Source organism: Clarias gariepinus, chromosome 7 (assembly GCF_024256425.1).
Source record: "Clarias gariepinus isolate MV-2021 ecotype Netherlands chromosome 7, CGAR_prim_01v2, whole genome shotgun sequence".
Classification (NCBI taxonomy): domain Eukaryota; kingdom Metazoa; phylum Chordata; class Actinopteri; order Siluriformes; family Clariidae; genus Clarias; species Clarias gariepinus.
The window spans coordinates 36,108,352-36,131,391 of NC_071106.1; the positions used below are offsets into that span (position 1 = coordinate 36,108,352).

Here is a 23,040-nt window from a genome sequence, read left to right on the forward strand (position 1 = left end):
GAGTTGGGCAGCTGTGGTTTTATGTTTTTTAGATACAATCTCAGTTAGTACCCAGACATCCCAGACAGCTTCCTCTTGCGTCCACAGTTACTCCTGTTGGATATGGTTCGTCCTTCTTGGTGGTGTGCTGACATTTTGAACTCTGATATGTCACCCACAATGTTGTGTGCATTGCAATATTTTATGCAAAACTCTGCCATTACTTTGCTAATTAAACCTTCACAGTCTGCTCTTACTGGTGGAATGTGCAATCAGTGAAGATTGGCCACCAGGCTAGCATTTAGCCATGAAACCTCCAACACTAAATTGGCCCGTGTTTCAGTTTCATTATCCAACCCCTGTATATTATTTATTTATTTATTTATTTATTTATCAATAAAATTATCATTATACAAAAAAGAAGAAGAAAAAAGGTAAAAATGGAAAGCAAAAAAGACAAAAAAACTAAAGTTTGATTTGACTGCAGGCTAAACTCATGTTGAGCTTCTGACAACCGTTATACAGCGACTGCTCTTTAACTTGGTGAAGGATTTGTAGGAAGAAACTTTAACAATTGTAGGAAAAGTCTGAACACACACACACACACACCCACAGTACAGTATGGCAGGGTGGTTTGCTGGTGCAGCACTGTCACTTCAATTTCCTGGTTCAATTCTGAGCTCAAGTTACACACACACACACACACACACACATACACACACAGAGGGTTTTGCACGTTATTTCCTGTGTCCGTGTGGGTTTCCTCCCATCTCACAGGAATATGCTGATAGTTGGATTGCTTACTGTGCAGTACCAGTCAAAAGTTTGGGCACAAGTTTGGATTTATTTTCTACATATTTGAACCATACTGGTTTTCTTTTTGTTCAAAAATATATGGCATTGGCATTGAGTAATTAAGTAACAACAACAAAGGTTCGAAGGAAATCACTGCACATATTAAAAAATAAATAAAAATCAGAAAATCAGCAAAAGATATTTATATATCAGCTATTGATGGAATACTTTATTAAAACAAAGAATGGTTATTTTATATCTATAATATATATTCTTTAGTTTTTATATATTACTGTACAATCTATATATCTACATTATTTCAAATTCAATTAAATTTTGCAACAATTAATTGACTTTGATGTTCTCTCTAAAGACCATGGAATTAGAAGGTGTGTCTAATCTTTTGACTTTTACCTCATACTACATGTATGAAGATTAATTGCATTGCAATTAATTATTATTATTATTATTATTATTATTATTATTATTATTATTATTATTAGAATCTGTCAGCTATATACCCATTCATCCATCTGGGAACTCATGTAGTCTAACTAAGGACAGTGGAGGCCAGTGGTGACTGTTGTAATATTCCCTGTTTTTTAATGGTCGTAATAGGACATATATAGGATGCTTTTGCACCATTTTGTTTTTGTGAACAAAAACCTCCTCAGAGAGCAACTTCTCCAACCCTTCAAGAACAGTTCAGTGACGATTAACGCCTTTCCCAGCATGATGGAGCTCCTCGCCATGAGGCCAAAGTGATAACTGAGTGGCATTATTCTGACATGATGGGTGTGGCACAGGAGTTGATTGACAGCATGACAGGACGAACATAAGAAGGATCAACACTGCAAATACTGACTTTTTGCATGAACTTCATGTAATTGTCAGTAAAAAGCTTAGTAATTATAAGTTTCATTATATTAATTAATTATAAGTCTCATCTGACAGAGAGATTAAAAAAAAACACAGAAGCAGCAGGATTTATAAAGTGTGTGTGTGTGTGTGTGTGTTTCTTGTCTAGTAAGAAGTTTAGACCCTCGCAGGTTAAGTAATCACCCCCCCCCCCCCCCGAACGGTAACGTCGGATGCTTTGCGTCACTGCGTCACTCCCGAAACCCCGCCCCCCGTGTCCTCGAATCAGCACCATCTCGCGCATCCTTTCCTCCGGAGGCGGAGGCGGGAGCATCACTCTCTCTCTCTCTCTCTCTCTGTCTCTCTCATTCTCACTCCCGTGCAGCTGAGCGCGCGGCCCCGATTCCCGTCGTTCCCCGGCTCGGCGGCGCGCGTGCGGAGTCATGTCCAGCCTGTTGGAGAACCCGGTCCAGGCGGTGCTCTACCTGAAGGAGCTGACCACCATCGTGCAGAACCAGCAGGGCCTCATTCAGACCCAGCGGCGACGCATCGACACGCTCGAGCGCAAGCTGAAGGAGCTGGCTGGAGAAAACCGGCGGCTCCAGCTGCAGGACGCGACACACCGGCACGCGCCGCGGCCTCACCCTCACCCTCACGCGCCCCCTCGCGCCTCCTCCGCTCTGTCCGGCAGGGACGGGACGCCCCCTCCCCTGCGGACACCGGCCATTCACACCGAGCGCCACTCACCGCAAGACATGCAGCTGGTCCCCGCCGTGCCCAGCGGTGCCAACACGGACTCGGCTACGGAGGACACGGACGCGGACGCGCGCTGCCGGTCCCTGGTGCCCCAGATGTCCCAGATGTCCACCGCGCTCTGCCGGACCGGCCCGAGGAATTCCGAGTAAGTCATGTTAATCAGTGTGTGCATGCATGCATGCGTGTGTGTGTGTGTGTGTGTGTGTGTGCATGCATGCATGCGTGTGTGTGTGTGTGTGTGTGTGCATAATCTCCGAAGTGGACAACTGTACTGATGACGCGACGCCACCCGGATTACATAACAACACACCAGAGTTTTACAGTCTCTCACCTTAAAGACAAACTGGAAACGCGTAAGGGTTACTATAGTTCAGTACAGTACAGCCTAAAGCCTTAGAAATCATCATCAATACAACTTCTGTACACATAGATAGAAATGTTTAAGTGATAAGAATTACTACATTAATTAATAATAATAATAATAATAATATACACATCATCTCACTTCATACTTCATTCATGCTGTCATACCTACATGCTTTTTTTCTTTTTCTTTTGCACATGCCGTATCATTTATACATTTTATACTTTGTACATTATAAATTTTTTGTATATTTCTATTTGAAGTTTTAATTTAATGCGAGTGTATGTTGTAGATTTTATATTTTGCGTTCTTTTTGCATCACCTTACTTTCTTATTCTGGTTCATGTTTCCTTTTTAAGGTCTCAAACGGTCGTATGAGCATTTCACTGCAGATCATACCGTGTGTGGTTGTGTGACAAATAACATTTTTTTGTTCGAATTTTAATGATAATAATAATAATAACATTAATAATAATAATAATAATAAGTGTCAAAGTGACTTAGTGGTTATAATTGCCTTCCACCTCCAGGATCCGGGTTCGATTCCCTCCTCACAGTCTGTGTGCATGGAGATTGCATGTTGTCCCCGCTTTTCCTCGGTTTCCTCTCCAAGCGCTCCTGTATCCTCCCATAGTCCAAAGACATGCAGATAAGAATAATTGGCGTTCCCAAATTGTCCGTAGTGTGTGTGTGTGAGTATGTGTGTGTGCCCTGTGATGGATTGGCACCCCACCTCATGCCGAATAGGTTTTAACCCCTAGGTTTTAACATAGGTACCCCCCCTCCCCCTATGTAATTGGCATTCCCATTTATCCTGTATACAGGATAAAGCAGTGTAGATGATGAGTGAGTTGATCATGCAAATATGGAATAAAATATAAAACAATCTCACATTGATGCAGCATCTTTCCTACAGCCAAGTCTTACTGATCCGGTGACTTCTAACAATTCAAAGAGAAATCTGAGGACCCTCAAATCACCATTTCAACCTGTTAGTGAAAAATCAATATAAAGGAACAGTCGACCCTCGACTAGGTTGGCTCATTTTCCGTCTGCTGTCTGCAGCATTTAGGTACAGTATTGCCCCCACTACAGTATTTAGTACTGTATTGCCCCCACTTTTACCTCGGTCATGGTATAGATTCGACAAGGTGTTTTGGGATCTGGTGATTGTGGAGGTCATTTGAGTACAGGGGCCTCCTTGTCATATTCAAGAAACTAGTTTGAGATGATTTTAGCTTTGTGACACGGTGCCTTATCCAGAAATCGAGACAAGCTGTTGTATTTTTTCTATCGTCCAATTTCGGCGAGGCCATACGAATCGTGGGCTTCTGCTGCTCCAGAACATCTGCTTCATGGTTCGATGTGTTGTGCATTCATAGATGCCCTTCCGCAGACTAAGATATTGTTTGAGTTACTGTTCAGTCCAGCTATCCCTATTTAATGACCTCTGGAATCAGCAAGGCATTTTCACCCAAAGAACTGACTCTCACTTGATATATATATATATTTGTTTCAGACCATTCTCTTTAAACCCTAGAGATGGTTGAGGGTGAAAATCCCAGTAGATCAGCAGTTTCGGAAATACTCATACCAGCCCGTCTGGCACCAATAATCATGCCCCGTTCAAAGTCATTTAAATCAGGTTTCTTTCCTATTCTGATGTTTAGTTTGGGCTTCAGCAGATTATCTTGACTGTGTATGAGTTGCCTCCATGTGATTAAATGATTAGATGTTTGCGTTGCTACTGTATTTGGGGCTGTAGTGGCTCAAATGGTTAAGGCTTTGTATTACTGACCGAAAGGTCTGGGGTTCAAGCCTCAGCACAGCCAAGTGTTGAGTCCTTGAGCTGGGCCCTTAACCTCATCTGCTCTAGGGGGCGCTGTGTCCTGGACTACCCTGCACTCTGACTCCAGGGCATGCAAAAAAAATAAATAAATAATTGAATTCAGGTACATGTGACAAATAATTTTAATTTTATTCCTAAAAAAGCGGTTGAATAGGTGTACCCAAGGATGTGGCTGGTGAGTTTGTGTATATACAGTATGCAGATATACACACACTCATGTTCATGTTTGTGTCCCAGACCAGGACATTCTGTAGTAACCTTATGGATGCCATGGAAACCCATTAAAGGGAGATATGAAGAATAAGACACACTTACAGGACAATAATCAATGACTGGGTTATGCACCGTGACTCAACACAAAGCAGAGTTACTTTTATTACCCTGAAGGTGATTATTTTCCTATACCACCCCCCACCCCCGACGTTTTATAGCTTATAAAGAGTAGTCTCCATCACAAGATCCATAAAGTTACTGAAATACATCACAAAGTGTTTAAACGTCTCTTACTCCACAGCAGTCTGTCGGCAATGATTTTTATTAATTAAATCATAACAGTTTTATCTCTTTATAGTTACATTAAATGTTGGGGAATGTCCATGAAACAAGTTCCTGTCAAATCTCATATTATAGTCATAATAAACAGTCACTCTCTTCAGGCTCGTCTTCTTTCTTCTGCTCAAAGTCAGTAAAACCAAACACACAGTGATGTTAGAGACGTCCTAAACTCCTCTGTCCTGAAGACGTTTCCTCAGGACAACATAAAAGTTAAAGTTATATACAGTCAAGTGTAAAAGTTAGTGCCCCCAGGTTTAATTCTAGTTTTTTTTTTGTGTGTGTGTGTGTGTGTGTGTGTGATCGTAGAGGGTCTTAGTGTTAAGCAAATACAACCTCAGATGAACAACATGAACCATTCTTATTATGCCAAAAATGAAGCCAAAAAGGAAACATCATGTGCGCAACACTAAGTACCTACCATGATTCAACAGCATGTAGATTCACGTTTAGCAGCAATAACAAAAGTTATCCTTTCCTGTATGACTTTATCAGTCTCCCACATCATTTTGGTACAACCGACTTTACAACATTGCATCAGTTTATTGAGGTTTTTGGGCGTTTATTTACGCACAGCTCTGTTAAAGTAACTCCACAGCATTTCAGTTGGGTTGAGCTCTGGACTTTTGACATTTTAAATTATTTAATTTTTTAGCAATTCTGATTCTGATGATTTACTGGTGTATTTCCGATCATTGTCCTGTTGCATGACTAAGGAGGAGCTTCTTCCCACAGGCGATAAGGTCTCTCAACCACAATCACGAACCAACACAATCTTTTCATAATTGATCAAATCTATCAATCTTCTTACATCCATGAACACTATGGACAATTACACGCTCACCTTCCTTCATATATACACCACATGTCGTACGTTTACATCCTGGACCATTGCACAAAGACACTTTAATAACTTTGCACACCTACCTTCACAACTACACTACATTTTACAGTTTTACGTTTACATCCTGGACCAGTGCACAAAGACACTTTAATACCCTCTGCACAAAGACACTTTCTTCTATGCATATTTGCACACCCAGTACAGTATATTTCAATTTGTACAATATATTTCTATTTTTATGCACATCATATTTCTATTTTTATTTTTAGTTCTATTTTTCCTAGCACATTTCTATTTTTATTTTTAGTTCTATTTTTTCCTAGTTTAATTTAATTTTTTCATTTAATTTCTATCGTATTTCTTTTATTTATATTTATTTCTTATTTGTAAACTTTAATTCTCTTTTAGGGTCAATGGCAGTCGTATAATGCATTTCACTACATTTCGTACTGTGTATGTTTGTGTATGTGACAAATAAAATTTGAATTTGAATTTGAATTTGACTGAATTTAGATCAAGCTTTAGCTGTTGGACAGATGGCCTGACGTTTACCTCTAGAATACTATACAGTATTATACAGAGGAGGCACAGTGGTGTAGTGGTTTGATTCCCGGTCAGGTTCGAGTCCCATCTCTGTGTGCATGGGGTTTGTATGTTCTCCCCGTGCTTGGTGGGTTTCCTCCGGGTACTCCAGGTTTTCTCCCAAGGACCTGCAGGTTAGGCTAATTGACGTTCCCAAATTGGCCATAGTGTGTGAATCAGTGTGTGTATGTGTGTGCCCTGTGATGGATTGGCTCCCTGTCCAGGGTGTGCCCCGCCTCATGCCCCAAGTCTCCTAGGATAGGCTCCAGGCCCCAGTGACACTGAATGTAGGATAAAGCGGTATAGAGTGAGGGTTGTAGGGTTTGACATCGAACCCTTAAGATATTTTCCAATAGAAGTACAAAAAACTCCTTAGTGCCTTTAGATTTAAGTGAAGTGTCACTAGGTAAATGTACCCATACAGCGGTACCGCGGCATACAAATAGAATCCGTTCTAGAGTTGATTTCTTAAGATGAAAATTCATATTGCTAAACGTGTTTTCCCATGAGAAATAATGTAAATGCAGATAATTCGTTCCAGCCAGCCAATTTCCACCATTATAGTCATATTTCCGCATATAAAAATAATCAAAACATTTAAGAAAAGAGCTGTATATAAAGTAAAATATTAAATAAATAGATATTAAACCTCACTTAACCTCATGATTCCTCCTGACACCGGCTGCATTAAAAAACAAACTGAAAGCAGCACCGTTTTCTTCTTGCTACCGTCCTCAATAACATTCTTGTCTTCACTAAATCTTGCACCAAATCCCAAAAACTCACAAAAAAATATGTAAACTCACTTCGCTTGGCTTTCCACTTATGCAAACAAGTTTTTGACCGGCTCTCGGACGTGCACGCACTTTAGCCGACATTCGGTACGGCTCGATTGATTCGCTCGTACAGCAAAAATGCTTCGTATACCAAGGCAAATTTCTTGCAAAAAAAGAGGTTGGGTGTTCCAATGCTGAGATCGTACCTCTGTACACTCCCTTAACAGTTCATTGGATGAAATGCATTTTAGTGTATAATCTATTCAGTACAGTTGCGTTTTAAAACCCTTTTTAACAGGGAAACATTGTTGGTGGTAGAAGCTTTAAATGGTCTAAAGTTCCCAAAAAAAAAAAAGAAAAAAAAAAAGAGTGAAATGTACCTATACACTTCTTCAGGGTTATTTAAAGGGCAGCAGTTGGTATTTTATTTTATTTTGTTTTTCAGCAACTGGTGAAATCCTGGGTTGGTAACAGTAAGGATTACTGAACGCACACGCATCATCTTTGAAGTTGTTGCCAGATGGAAGGCTTTAACGCAGCACGTGTCTGAGATCGTAAAGCTGTCACATTAATCTTTAACTGCAGTAAACAAGAGAACTTCCTGTTTCTCGGGCATACCTAAGTGCACTTACAGGCATGCTGACAAAAATATGAATGTAGAAACGCGTGCACGTACACACACACACACACACACACACATAGACTGCAGCATACTGTGCATTAAGTGAAGCATTTAAGGCTGATCCGCCAGCTGCCTTCTAATCCACTCTAGAGATGGAGATGTGTGTGTGTGTGTGTGTGTGTGTCTGACAGAGAGAGAGAGACAGAAAAAGCAGGAAAAGAAATTCTATGTATATTAAAACACTCATCTGCCCCAGGGCACCTCTCATACTGCTTTGGATATGTGTGTGTGTGTGTGTGTGTGTGTGTGTGTGTGTGTGTGTGTGTGTGTGTGTGTGTTTGTTTGTGTGGGCGTGTATTATGCTAGGCATTATATTCTGCTAATTACTAAAACAGCGATTCATAAAAATTCCATCCGTCTAGAAAGCATTTCTGTAATTCAGTTGAAGTGCTTCTGTTACGTAAGTCATTTAAAGGGAGCTAACAGGATACACACACACACACAGTCACATGCACACACACACACACACACACATGCATGCAACCACACACACACACACACACACACACAGCTTTAAGGGAAGAACTTTGTTGTTAAAGTGGAAACCTTGATTTTATATATATAAACATAATCAGAATGAATATGCATCGACTTTCTTTTTCAATCACATCTGCGGAATCATTTTGACCTTAAGTTTAGAACAAATTAAAGCTAAGCCCAGCAACCAAAGCCTTTTATGACAAACTATGAAAGAAAAGAAAGTACAACCAGCATAAACACAATGACATTTTCCTAATTACACGTTAGCTTCGGCTTTGAAATGTCGGCCTTTTATGTAATGAAATGTGTGCATTTATACTCCGGTCGAGGTGTTCAGTAATTTCACATGTGCTTGAATGGTTTCGGTGAATTTTACAAAAAAACTACTTTTTTTTCTAAATGGCCTTTTACTCTGAGCAGGTATTTTAGAAATAACATGGTGTTTTATAATGACTAATAATTCACTCCCCAAATTCCAGTGTGTTTTTCAGGATCATTTAGGCCGCTTTCAGACTAATCATGATTGCTTTGTCCTGCGTCTGCGTATAAACGCTCCCTGTTGACTCCTGCACCGGCCAGCTTTCACATTACTAATATTGTTCCGCATCTGAATGCGCTCTCCCATACAGTAGGTGGCAGTATGCTCCTAGTTGCTTACGCTCTGCCAAGTAGTGATGGGAAGATTGGATAATTTTAGTGACTCGGTTCTTTGAATCTGGTTCATCAAAATGAACAAATCTTTTTTTTTGAGTCATTTAATTCATTTCGTTCTTTTGATCAGAAATGAAATAAAATGCTACATTTTCAATAAACAGACCCCCAACACGTCTACATAGACAATTTTTGGTTATAGTTCCAGTAATGAAAATATCACAATGCAGCTAAGGACATATTATGATAAACAGAATGAGGAGCTCACCTCATATATCTTCTGGTTCGAGTCGTTCGTTCTTTTGAATCTATTGCACTGTATAGCGTCTATGGGAGTCACGTGACTAAAGAACAACTGATTCAGACTGAAAAGACTTAAAGGTAACGACTCATTTCTGTTTCCTGTACATAGCCTACGGAGGTTTTGCGATGCTGTGCGCCTTAGATCCAAGAGAAGAAGATCAGCACTGGTACTCGGATTTTGGTGAAGACAGACAGCGTGAATGATATCACTTTTTTTTCAGGATGTTGCCTTTCGTATTTATTTTAAACCGTACAGGACAAAGTGCGCACACTATGCAAACGTACTGGACCTCGGGATCGAGTGTGCTCCGATCCGTGCCGTCCGTAGAGTCCTTAATGATACTGGGCTATTTTTATAGTTTAAAGGTTCCCTTAACATTTACACTGGAAACACTGGAACTCTGATTTAAGACTCAGAACGCGGAGTGACACTTGATTTGCTGGCGTGACCCATTTATTATTATTATTATTATTATTATTATATATTTGTTTGCATAGTTCATCATTCCGAGGTTGTCAGAATGGACCACTAGTTGTGCTAAACTGGAAATGTAAGTCATTTTCCCGAGTGGACTAGTGGATGTTTGAATTATACATACTGGAAATATAAACCTGTATATCATTCAGGCGCGTCACTGTTGATTCTGTAGACGATTGATTTTACGATCTGTGTGAAAAAAAACAACAACTAAACAATCAATTCAGGAACATATCATGTGTGTTTCACATACTGTACACCGTAACTGTGTCTCAATTCAGGGGCCACGTGCCTATCGACGTGTCATCTTTCTTGTGAAGGCTGAATTGAAATGAGGCGGTCTGGTCTATGGAGGATTTTCTATTTGCATCAGCAGCTGTTTCTGTCCTCACCTTCACATCATGTCACCAAGCAACCATTACAGCTGGATTTATTACAGAGAGAGGATATCGAGCCAGAAATTCTGATTTTACTTTTTTGATTTATCACCTGCCACAAGAAATGGAGATGCGTCACCGCTGACACCAGCATGTGATGTGTCTGAGACTAACGGCGACCATGGTAGACCTGAAATAAACTGAGATGAACAAACCATGAAAACTAAATTGATAATGCTGTGTGCTTTCTTGTTTTTTTTTTTTTTTTTCCTTTATTTGTTTGGGCTTTGTTTGTGTACTTTTTGTTCCCTCTGTCTGACATCACCTATTTCCTACAAAAAGAGGTGGTGTAGTGGTTAGCACTGTCGCCTTGCACCTTCAGGGTCTGGGTTGATTCCCATCTTTGTGCATGGAGTTTGCATGTTTTCCAAAAACAGGCTGATTAGGCTGATTGCATTCCCAAATTTTCAGTAGTGTGTGTGTGTGTGTGTGCGCACGCTAAGTGTGCTAAGTCTCCTGGGATAGGCTCCAGAATGACTTATGTTTTTATCCCATTACACAGGTGAGCAGTTGATTGTTAAGGGCCCAATAGTTGTATCTAAGTGGTGATGGGTTTCTCCTTAACCACTGAGTTACCCCTGTCGCTAAACTGGAAAGTCCATATCCTCACTGCTCATTCATGACCCCACTGATGGCCAGGGTGACTTTATTTATTTATTTATTTATTTATTTATTTTGCTAAACTGGTATGTGTTCCATTTTCTTAAATAGAAGCATCTGAGACCGTGTTTCTTTTGGAAAGTGTCTAGAACAACCCATGTGAGATGTTTTGGAGATGAAGTCAGAGAGGCCAGATTGAGGTGGTTTGGACATGTTCAGAGGAGAGATGGTGAATATATATCGGTAGAAGGATGCTGAGGTTGGAACTGCCAGGCAGGATGTCTAGAGGAAGACCAATGAGGAGATTTATGGATGCAGTGAGAGAGGACATGAAGTTAGCTGGTGTAAGAGAAGAGGATGCACAGGATAGGGTTAGATGGAGGCAGATGATTCGCTGTGGCGACCCCTGAAAGGGAACATAGAAAAGGCTAATAAAGCAGATAAATTAAAAAATTTATTATAAACAGAAAAGTGAGAGAGAATAAAAAAATAAAAAAGGACTCATATGATATATAAAACAGAAGCATTGAAACCGACATTTAATAATCCTGTTTATTATCAGTACATCCATTGCACGTTTTTTATTTTTTTTAGGTCACAAATGTTCGTGTTAGAATTTCATCATACTGTGTGTACTTGTGTATGTGATTTAGATTTGACATTTAGTTTAATTAACAATTGAGCCTCTATATCCATTATAGAAAAAAATAATAACGTTTCAAGATTTAATATTTTAAATATTAAGAATGCGTTTAAACCTTTGTTTCTTTAAACCTCATCTGTCTGAGTAGAAAGAAGCCAGTCGTTACCTCTGAGATATAAACATCTGCATCTTATAATTATGTTTATACAGGATATTGCGATTATAATATAAACTGTGATATGTGAATATTAAATGTATCATTTTATATTCAAACATATTTTTTAGACTTAAAATAAAAAGCAAATTAAAGCACAAATTATCTCTTAGAGATGATGTTTGGCAATATTTATTATCTCCTCAAAAGTATTTTAAAAATAAACATATACTGTAGATATACAACATCATAAACAGTGTGCATGCATCACCTGTAACAAATAGCAGTATCGTTCGGATTAAATATCCATGTTGTGATTTCGATGTTAATGCGATTAATTCTGCAGCACTACTGAATACTGATGCGTCCAGTTTCCTCACTAAGCACGAGGAACTTAACTCGAAATTTGTCGTGTTCTTTAGAAACGGCGCTTCTGAACCAGACCATGTGCTCTTGGGTTAGGTATGGGATTAGATACGGTTGCATATTTAATAATGTTAAGTTGGAAGCCTCATAGCTTAAGTGCGAAACCCTCAGATGCCAAACGTGTTTTGGTCGATTGATACATTTTTGATACATCTTTACTTTGTGTTTCTATTTAATTGTAAACTACAGGCCGTGGAATGTAATTCTGAATCGGTAGACAGGAGTATTAAAAAAATAAGAGTCGCGCAAAAATAAAAAGAAGGGAATTTCATAAGCACGACACTGTAAGGCGGATTTAAAGTAAAAAGTGTGAGCAGCGCTTGTTGGTTAGTAATAGATCTCAGCATTTTAATACATCAGTCACTGCATTACATTCGGAATGAGCCGCCAGCACCAGTGGTATTCCAGAGGATAGAATGAGTTTTCAGTGTTTTAACAGAAGCGTGAGTATAAAATGTGTGAGTGATAACTTTAGTGTGGGAGTGATGTTCATTAAAAATGTTCACTTCTCTTTTACAGGAGCCAGACTGTCCTGCACCAGTTCTGCTGCCCCGCCCCTGAAGCTCCTGAAGGCGATCCCATTGGCTGTTCAAGGTGAGGATGTGACGTAATCCAGTGACAAATGGATATCTATAGATAGATTGTCAGACAGTTGGTCTGTGCTGAAGGCAAATGTGTGGTTTTATTAAAAATAAGAGAAAAATCAGAGAAAATACAATATTCTCCAGAGCAACGGAAATTGTGGAAAGGAGGTGAAGAGGGGGGTACAGGATGGAGAAATGTGTCAGGTGTGTTGTGCGATAAAAGAGTATCAGCGAGAATGAAAGGAAAGGTGTACAGGACAGTGGTGAGACCAGCGATGCTCTACGGCTTAGAGACAGTGGCGCTGAAGAAAAGAGTTGGAGGTAGCAGAGCTGAAGATGTTAAGGTTCTCCTTGGGAGTGACAAGGATGGATAGGATCAAGAATGAGTTCATCAGAGGGACAACCCATGTTAGATGTTTTGGAGAGGCCAGATTGAGGTGGTTTGGACATGTTCAGAGGAGAGATGGTGAATATATAGAAGGTAGAAGGATGCTGAGGTTGGAACTGCCAGGCAGAAGGTCTAGAGGAAGACCAATGAGGAGATTTATGGATGCAGTGAGAGAGGACATGAAGTTATTAGGTGTGAGAGAAGAGAATGTGGAGGACAGGGTTTGGTGGAGGCAGAAGAATAAGGGCCCCACTGCAGCAGCCCGCCACCATGACAGCAAACTTCCAGATAGAGAGAATCTACCCTGCTTGGATGAACATAAATAGCAATGACTCCAAAGTTCCATGATTTTCTTACTTATATCTCAGGAACTATAGATACTTAAATGCTTCTTGGATTGTTTGAGAGAGGAGACTTTAACCCAGTGACATGTCAACTTTGTCAACCAAACAGTTTGGCCAATCTTCTCCATTCAAAGTTTGAACAGGGTGAGGTTCCTGAGGGTTCTCCTACTTGTATGTTGCGTATAGCAGAATTTGAATCAGGTCGATCAACACGTCAGCTTGCTAAATTGACATCAGTTTCCTTTGCACTGGAAGGACATGGAGTATAGGACACTATATTAAATGTTTTCAGGTTGTCCTCAGTTTGTCCCCTTCTGTACATGGGTTTTATTGGCAATAAGATGAATATGTGCACTCGTCCACTAGAACCAAATCGGGACCATATCAACAGTCCCAGCCACGCCATGGTTCGTTGTCTTCAGTGCCGATTCTGGAACATGATTCTTCTTTTTAAATTGGATTTGGGGGAGAAGATGAATGTCAGCTCAGGCAGTGCGTAAAATATAATCCGACACGGCGAAGGCAAAGGGATCGTGCTAGTAAGCCGACCCTGGTGAATTTATCCGATAAAGAAAGAGGACGAGAGAGTGTGTTTGTGTGTTTATCAGCACTACTAAAGTCTGCCAAGTGAACACAACATAAATTGAGAGGTGATGAAAGAGACAGAATGTATGTGTGCACTTTTGGGAGAGCAAGGGAGTGTGTGTTAGAGCGAGGACGAGCACTAAGTGAACAGACAGAGAGAGAGAGAGGGTGTTTGTGAGAATGTTACGAAGTCAGACATTAATTCAGCTAGGATTACGTATGTCTTTACTGATAGCACACCATCGTTCCTTCATCATCGCCCAGCTAACTTTTTTGGCTTGACAAGCTTTTAGTGATGAGAAGTTCGGATCATTTTACCGACTCGGATCCTTGAGTCAAACGAACGAATATTTTTTTAAATCATTTTGTTCATTTCATTTATTTTAGCAAAATGTAATTAAAATGTGATGTGTTACTTCCCTAACATCTACTACGCACGCAAACGTTGATCACACAACAAACAAGGCGAAAGTATAATGGTACGAGAAACCGGTCTCTGACCGTCCCCGGGTTTGAGTAGCTCCTTCATCACGGCCTCGCACCTAACCAATGCCGTCTGAGCTGGTCAGAGTATTGATTAGTTTACCTTTTGAGTCTTTGTGTTTATCGTATCGAATCATTCATGAACGACGCATCACTACAGACAGATCTTTAGTCTTTAGTCGCTGCTTAAAGAGTGACGTGCCCAGGACTCGGCTGGACGGACATCTAGAGGAAGTTCATTCCACCACCAAGGAGCTGGGAAAAACAGAAAACAGTCCAGATGCATGTCTTCCTCGACCCCTGAGAGACAGCGGGACGAGTCGAGGTTTATATCTTTGCATTACATCTCCATAGGTTATATCTATATACAGTGGCTTGCAAAAGTATTTACACCCCTTTAAACTTTTCCACATTTTGCTCGGGTTACAATCATAAACGTAAATGTATTTGACTGGCACTTTACACAAAGTGACACGTCATTATTATGTCAAAGAAAATGATAAACGCTTTTCAACATTTTTGACAAATAAATCATTTTAGTGTCCCCTTTACTCTGATAGCTCTAACTAAAGTCCAGTGGAACCGTTTGCCTTCAGAAGACATCGAATTGTTAAATTGAGTCCACCTGTGTGTAATTTAATCTCAGTATTAACAAGAGATAAGATCGCTGGTTCGAACCCCGGGTGATGCTGTTTTCCTCTCACAGCCGGAGGCACACAGAGAGTTGATTGGCCGAGCTCTTTCAGGGGGGAGGGATGAGAGGTACTTGCGCTCCCACATTAATCACGGCTCTACAGCCAATCAGGGGCGTCTGTGAGCTCGCGCACGCGGAAAGAGTGGCTAGCGCTTTCCTCCGAGTGTGTTACTCCACCCCTAACGATGCGTGAGCGAGCAGTTCGAAAAGATGCGGTCGGCTGACGTCACGCGGTTCGGAGGAAACACGGGATAGTCTTCGCCCTCCCGGCTGAATGGTAGTAGTAGCCTTAATGTGATAGCCCCCTAGTGACGGGGAGGAATTGGCCACGACTAAATTAGGGGAGAAAAAAAACACAGCTGTTCTGTGAAGCTCTTAGAGGCTAAAATTATGTAAATAAAATACATTTACGTCAAATGTGGGTAGGGTCGTGTTTCTCGCTCGGTCACTTTGTTGCTATTTATGTTGTCTCTTCTGTATAAAAATGTGCACAGTTCCCAGCTAGCCAGCTGATTAGGTCTCTAAGTTAGCTAGTTAGTTTTTTGGTAAATGTCTGTTGCACCTTGGTCCTGGCGGAACGTTGTTTCCTTTTACCGTGTACTAACTGCATATAGTTGAAATGATGATAAAGCCTACTTGACTTGACTCGAGGGGTATGAGTACTTTTGCAAGGCACTGTAGATAGCAGTAGGATGTCTATGCAGTCCGATTTACATCTGCTCACGCCATGGACACTTGTTTACTTTTACGATCTACATAAAATAAATCTGTTACACTGTGCGTAAAAAATGCAAATTCAGAACATTTGGCTCATTTTATAACGACACGTTTAACAGCAGGCGTGAGAACTGTGATCATCCTGTAGTAACACAGGCAGGTTCAGGTTCAGGTTCAGACCTTGATCATCTCAGAAGGGCTTGTTTGTTACCTATAGCTGTTAGAATGAACGATGAAAACAGTAGTGTCCTGATAATACGGTGTCAGATTCTACTCTACTCAGGAGCTACTGTATGCAGAAACATCTGCTTTGATTATTGTGCGGCTCGTTGAACAGCTGTGGAGACACTAAAGGTTTGCCCAGGAACTTAATCCCACTTTACTATGTGCTCCACTCTTCTGGCAATGCTTTCTACTAGACTTTGAAATATGTCTGTGGGGATTTGTGTTCATTCAGCTCCAAGATCATGAGTGTGATCAGGCAATGATGTCAGACACGGAGGCCTGGGATGCAGCTGGTATTACAGTTCAATCCAAACATGTACACTGGCTTAGAGATCGTAAAACGTAAGTCGCCATGTCTCACTTTGCACTGGAACAGGTTTAGGTCTCTTATGTTCGGTGTATAAAATTGTCTATTGTGTGCAAAGTCGTTGTATACAAGTGTCTGCTTCAAACCTTGTGGCAACAGTTTGGGGAAGATCTCCAGTACGTCTGGGTGTGATGGTCAGGTGGGCACATACTCATCTGATTGAGCCACTTTACTCAACACATGTCTCAGAGGTCCCTCAAGCTGTGTTAATGCAAATAGAAACAGTGCCGTGAAAAAGTATTTCCTATTTTTTTTATTTTTATAAATATATTTTACATATTTTTTAAAACTTAAATGATAGATGAATTTGTTTGACGATCTCAATTTGTGGTTAATTGTTGCTGGAGTCCCAACAAATGGCTAAGTAACCCATTCCAGACTGATACATGTTCCATGTTCAGTTACTTTGTTTTATATCTGTTCTTGAATTTCTTTAGATCTTTAGATTAGTGGCTTGATGTGTTGCTTTTTTTTGTGATCTTTTAGCGAGCTTCGCTTAGTCAGACAGGTTATACTTAAGTGACTTCTTGATTCAACAGGCCTGGCAGTAATCGGTCCAGACTGGGCAGTTCAAACAGTTAATAAATGAAATCATTATTTAAAATCTGATTTTTTTTAGTTCTTTTAGGTTATCTTTGTAAATCATTTCAATTTAATTCAATTTAATTTTATTTTATTTGTATACGCTTTTAACAATTGTCATTGTCGCAAAGCGACTTTACACAATCAAAAGAATTATTTAAGTCTGTATGGAATGTAAGTGTGTATGAATCAAAAAGATCAGACTGTTCCTGATGAGCAAGCCGAGGGCGACAGTGGCAAGGAAAAACTCCCTGAGATGGTAATAGGAAGAAACCTTGAGAGGAACCAGACTCAACAGGGAACCCATCCTCATTTGGGTGAAACAGAAAGCAGAAATTGATCTGCATTCATACTGTGTGTTAGGTGTGTTAGCCAGTTCAGCATAACAGTTGATGTTAATTGATGTTATTATGGAGTCCAGGTAGTTATTGGAGACTCCGGTAGACTGTGTTTGACGTTCTAGTCAAACCGGAACTTCTTAGCAACACGACTCACACTTTACAGGAACCCGGCTGGGAGTTATAGCCACATCTCCCCATACAGTTCTAACCTTGCTCCAATGTCAACATGTTTGGGCCATGGGTTCCAGATGTAAAGCAGACAGTCTGATCATGGGTCCGGCGCACTGACAAAACCTTCTACCCTGATGGTGTCCAAGCACTAGTGAAACACTGGGAGAAGTGCACTAGTGTAACAGGGGATTATTCAGAGAAATAAAGAGAGTTTCTGTTATTCTGCACAAAAGTGCACTAAAGTCCCGGTTTGATTTGAACGTCCTTTGTATATGCACACAGGTTAAATTATAATAATCAGGTTATATTGTTTCAACTGTTGTATATTGTTTCATTACTGACTATTTTGTCGCTGACCCACGCCGTTGTGTATCCTGGACCTCACAAAAGAAACTTGATCCTTATTACAGCCCTGATGCCAGGTGCGTGGCCCTGGAGGGCCGTTTCGTTAAAAGCATGGCAGGATGCTGGGAACGCTGATGTTCCATCAGACACCGTCGTGCTCTTAGCTTTTATCTGCATTCTGCTTTGTAAAACCTTTCATCTTTACCCCAGGCTCTGAAAAGCAAGCAAGCTGAAAGGATCGACTATTATTATCATTATTATAAAAATATATATATCAAATATTCAATTTAAGGTTGTTAAACCAGTATTATAGTGTACTGTATATAGCTATGGCTTGTAGGTTCTGTGGAGCATTTTGCAGTATATTAAAGGCAGTGTGCTTCCCATGAATGTGTGTGTGTGTGTGTGAGAGAGAGAGAAAGAGAGAGAGCGAGAAAAAGGCAACAAAGAGAGAAAGCCAGAGAGAAGGATAGTGAGTGTGTGTTCCAGGTATTAGTGTACTTACTGACTGTAGTGCTGACAAAGTACCCAGTCAGCAGAGTGTGTTATATTGCAATAAATGTCTCTTCACGTTTGCTTTCAGTGGAAAAGTGTTACGCTGGGAGGTTTTACTTAAGCGCCTTTGCTGAGCAACGTACACAGACGAACCTTCGCTCCTATGACACTCCTGCGTGCTTTAAAATGTAGGGAATTATGCAATAATGTGCATGTACATGCAAGTTTCTCATTAGGGAATATTCTGCCCGGGAAGAGATTATTACTCCGGCTCAAGTTCGTGTCTCTGTTAAAAGACAGAAGAGCTACGTTAAGTGAAACGCCATGATGCATTATATCATTGTCAGGCTGTGAGTCAAACATTATTAATGCAGTTGACAGGCTTGAAAACGCAATCAGTTTGGATGGACAAGTTCCTGACTGGTTCAGATCTCGCATGACACGTCGTTAACAGAGTTAATGGAGATTCTACAGCCCATGGTGTTCCATGAAGCCTTCCAAACCAGAGGCACAGGTTTCATTAGGCCCCTGTTAAAATATTACTATAGATTACAGTGGAACCTTGGATTACGAGCATAATTCATTCCGGAAGTGGGCTCAGATTTAAAAAAAACACTCGTAAACCAAATTGAATTTTTTTCATATGAAATAATAAAAACTCACATTATTCAATTCACAGCCCAAAAAATAGAAAAAAAAAGCAAAACAAGAAGCGCATGCGTGCCACATGATCTTCGGTACTCGTAAACCAAGACTTTTTCAAAGTCGAAATTTATTAAAAATCTTTTCTTGTCTTGCGGAACGTATTGTTGAACGATTCATGATAAAAGAACGGGCAATATCTGGTATCTTTTCTTCTTGCTCCATTCTCTTAATTATTTTCACTTTTGTCTCCATCCTTATTGCTATTTTCCTAGCAGTATCAGCTTCATGCCGCTGCTTTTACACTTGCTTCTGGACATCTTGGGATGCACACTGCACGCACATGAAAATGTATGCCAAGCATGTGATCTAACTTCTGCAAACCTTCAGAAGTTTGAAACTTGAATGTTCATATGTAGGGGACTTACTGTATATGGAAAGCTACATTTTTGTTGTGTCTATAATGTTAATCAATCTTGATGGAATCGACTACCAAGCTGTAAATCAGGAATGAACACAACCGACATGTCCATCATAAATATACAGTATGATGTTAGTCGGAATTACTTGGAGTGATTGTAGGGATATTTTTTAGATAATGCAAATAAATATAAGTATAAGGCTTTGTTTGGATATTTGCATTTTGTTTAAAAAAAAAACTGTTTATAAGCCTGGCTAGCTATCTGTCGTTTCCCTCTTTAGCTAATTCACTCAAAATGGCTAATCCTGCTTCTGTTAATCTGATTTTAGGAAACTATCGATACTGTACATGTACTTACAGTATAATGAGTGTTAAGTTTAAAATAAGGTCCGACACACATCGATACACATACCGGCTGGCTTTGTCTCAGTTGCCGACCAAGAGAGACACACACACAAATACACAGCACATATAATGTGTCTGAATGTTTTCTGTTTTTTTAACAACAAACGGATTATTTAAGCTTTGAGCCGAACACCTTTTTGTCATTCTGTCATTACATCAGTCATCCTGATCACATTGCGGGAACAAAAAGGGTTCCAGTGAGCCATAGGAAACATTACTGTATAGGAATGATGAAGAACTCGCCAAGAACAAATAAAGACCGAGATCTGGGATATCTAACACCGTCTAGGGGGAATGTAATAATAAAAAATAGTCTAATAAGGGGAGACTAAAAAATTAAAACAGGAGGACAAACCATAGTTCAAGGTCGTAATTTAAAATTCAGGGAGCAAAAAAAAATCCTTTTTGTCATCTTTGTGAGATTAGATTCCGAATCCGTGTGAATGAGCGCTAAGATCGAGTGCAGTATTATGAATCATGAATAGTGAATGCATTGATAGTCCTTCTTTTCCCTATTCTATTTTCGTGGTCAGATATTGGTCTTAATATAAAGAATAAAAAGAAAGAAAGAAAGAAAGAAAGAAAGAAAAGCTTTAATAGCCTGATTTTATAATAAATGTAACTTTGCTTTCTACACTGATGCACTGCAATTATTCTCATGGCTTCCTTAACACTACTACTACTACTAATAATAATCATAATAATAGTGTAATTGTTCGGATTTCTCTGCTGCGCACCGTGGTAAATCCCCGTCTTTAATGAAGCCCCCGGTTGGGGAATTTGCTTCTTTGAGAATCCTGATAGCGCACCGACCGTGTCCCGCAGCACGCCGTGGTGTAATTAAGCGGTGTTAATTATCTCTGAGGAAGCGGTGGGTTGGATTCAGTACTGATTAAAAGCCTGTATATGTAGGTCAATCAGTTTTCACATGTCACCGGATTCTGCAGTGGTGAGGTGGTTTAGAACAGGATGCATTAACTTGAATTAGGTTTCGCAGGCCATTGTGGGCTCCGGCTGGGTATTCGGCGTTTTTTTTTTTATCGTTAATGCTGCCTCTGTTTTAGTTTGATAGATGACACTTGGATTTTAAGCATCGTTCGAACTGAGAGCTGGAAAGGCAAACTGAAAGCAGGCAAGAACCACTCGGTCCGACTGAAGCAGAGAATACACACGCCGTCTGTAAGGCTAACCCTAGATTCCCCAGGCTATATGCAAATCGCAAACTTTTCAAGTGGAGAAAATGACGTGAGTCTCAGCACTGAGAAATATAAAAATCTACTGTATATTACAGTATAAAATATTGAAAATATCTATTCATTTTATAAACTTCTATAAGTTAAGTTAAGAGTAAAAATGTCCATCATTTCTCTATATAACCCTGTGCTACACTGATGCTGTTTATGATTTATGCTTCACATTTGAACCCCTGGCCTCCCAGGAACTCCCATGAACAGATGCATCTCTTCTGTAAGTTGGTGCTAAGTTATCTGTCGATTTTTTTTTTTTTTTCTTAAATCAGGCATTCCACTCACTGTATGGCCCAAACATGTGGAAATGGCTTGGAGTGAGGTCTTGACCGTATGGGGCATGTGGCAATAACTCCCAGCCGAGTTCCTGTAACGTGCAAGTGGTGCTGGTGAATGATTGTGTGTACCGTTCCCACAGACAGATGCGTCTCTTCCACAAGTTGGCAACAAGTGATCTGTCGATTTTTAAGGATCAAATGTTCTACTCGCTGTACGTCTGCGGGAATGACTGCAGTTGGCTCCGAACCACCTCGGCCGCGACCGTCATTCATGAAAGCACAGCATTCTTTAAAAAATTTTGCACCATTCAAATGTTCTACTGCAGCTAAGAGTCTCATCACCGTACTGCCTGATGTAAAGATCAATCGGTTTTAGACCTTCATTCATGAGAAATTTCAGCACAAATCTCGGTTTGACTTGAACGCCTGTCATAAAATAAAGGCACACAATAAAGGAAAGGCCTGCATCAAAGGTTAAAAATAACAAAAAATCCGATGTTAAAAAATAATCAAAAGGGTGGAAATTATGTTCCCCCCTAATTTTTGGCATTTGCATTAGAATTGGTTATTCTCACTCACTCATCCTCTATACCTCTTTATTCAGGGTCGCGGGGGTCTGGAATTATATATATATAATTGATGCACTTTATTATACATCTTGATTTCTAACGCTTTTAATCAGCTTTATCTTTCAATCTATTTTTGCCCTTTTCCCCTATGAAGTTAATATCTAAATCTAAACATTATTACGCTTATTATTTGAGAACGGGATTTCTGTCATTCTACCACATCTGGCTGCCTGCTAAGATCAATTTTTCCTCTCTCCGATGTATCCCGCTGATCCCATGAATCAGTACACTCCAATTTAGCTGATGTTTGCTGCAGCTATTCCTGATGTGCAGCAATGATTTTTTTTTTTTTTAGATGTCTAGTGTAATATTTAAAACCTGCACATTAGCTCACAATACCCTATAATGCTTTTCTTTAAAATTAAATCGAGGGCTTGTTAATGCTTTTATTGGAAATTTTAAAATTGCTTTATATAAAGCAGAGGAATTCCCACGAACCTCTTTTTTTTAAAAACTGCATCCTAAACAGATCATTAGAGGAAAAAAAAAAGCACTTTTAGAAAAACACAATAATAGTGTATATGTATTAAAGAAAGGTGCAGATAAGCCACTAATAGTGAGACATGAGACATAAAAATGGAAAACCTGAGAGTCATGAATAGTTGGGGATAGTCTTGCTGTCTCACTGCTGAGATCGGCAGGAAGCACACCGGACCGATATTTGTGTCTGGAACATTGTGGTTACTAGAAATTGACAGAAGGTGGTACTGGATACCTCCGGAGTGGGTAATGCATGAGAGAAAAGCACTTCAGCCCTGAGTGTGAACTAAGACATGCCTCTGTTCTCATTAAATCCCAGTGTACACCCCCAGAGCCGCTCTTACATCCAGCTCGAATTCCAGCAGTCTGGGTAATTTCAGTATTAACTCCTCACTATATGTGACTAAC

At 40.0% G+C, this 23,040-nt stretch overlaps 1 protein-coding gene across 3 annotated transcripts in view; it reads left to right on the forward strand.

Annotated features, from left to right (window-relative positions):
* Positions 1-2,024: 2,024 nt before the first annotated feature.
* Positions 2,025-23,040, forward strand: part of iqsec3b (IQ motif and Sec7 domain ArfGEF 3b) — a 58,115-nt gene continuing 37,099 nt past the window's right edge. For all 3 annotated transcript variants that reach the window (XM_053500497.1, XM_053500498.1, XM_053500499.1), the window contains exons 1-2: positions 2,025-2,533; positions 12,729-12,803. In XM_053500497.1, coding sequence (XP_053356472.1) covers positions 2,076-2,533; positions 12,729-12,803 — 533 coding nt within the window. In that variant the 5' untranslated portion in view covers positions 2,025-2,075. The remainder of the gene's footprint in view (positions 2,534-12,728; positions 12,804-23,040) is intronic.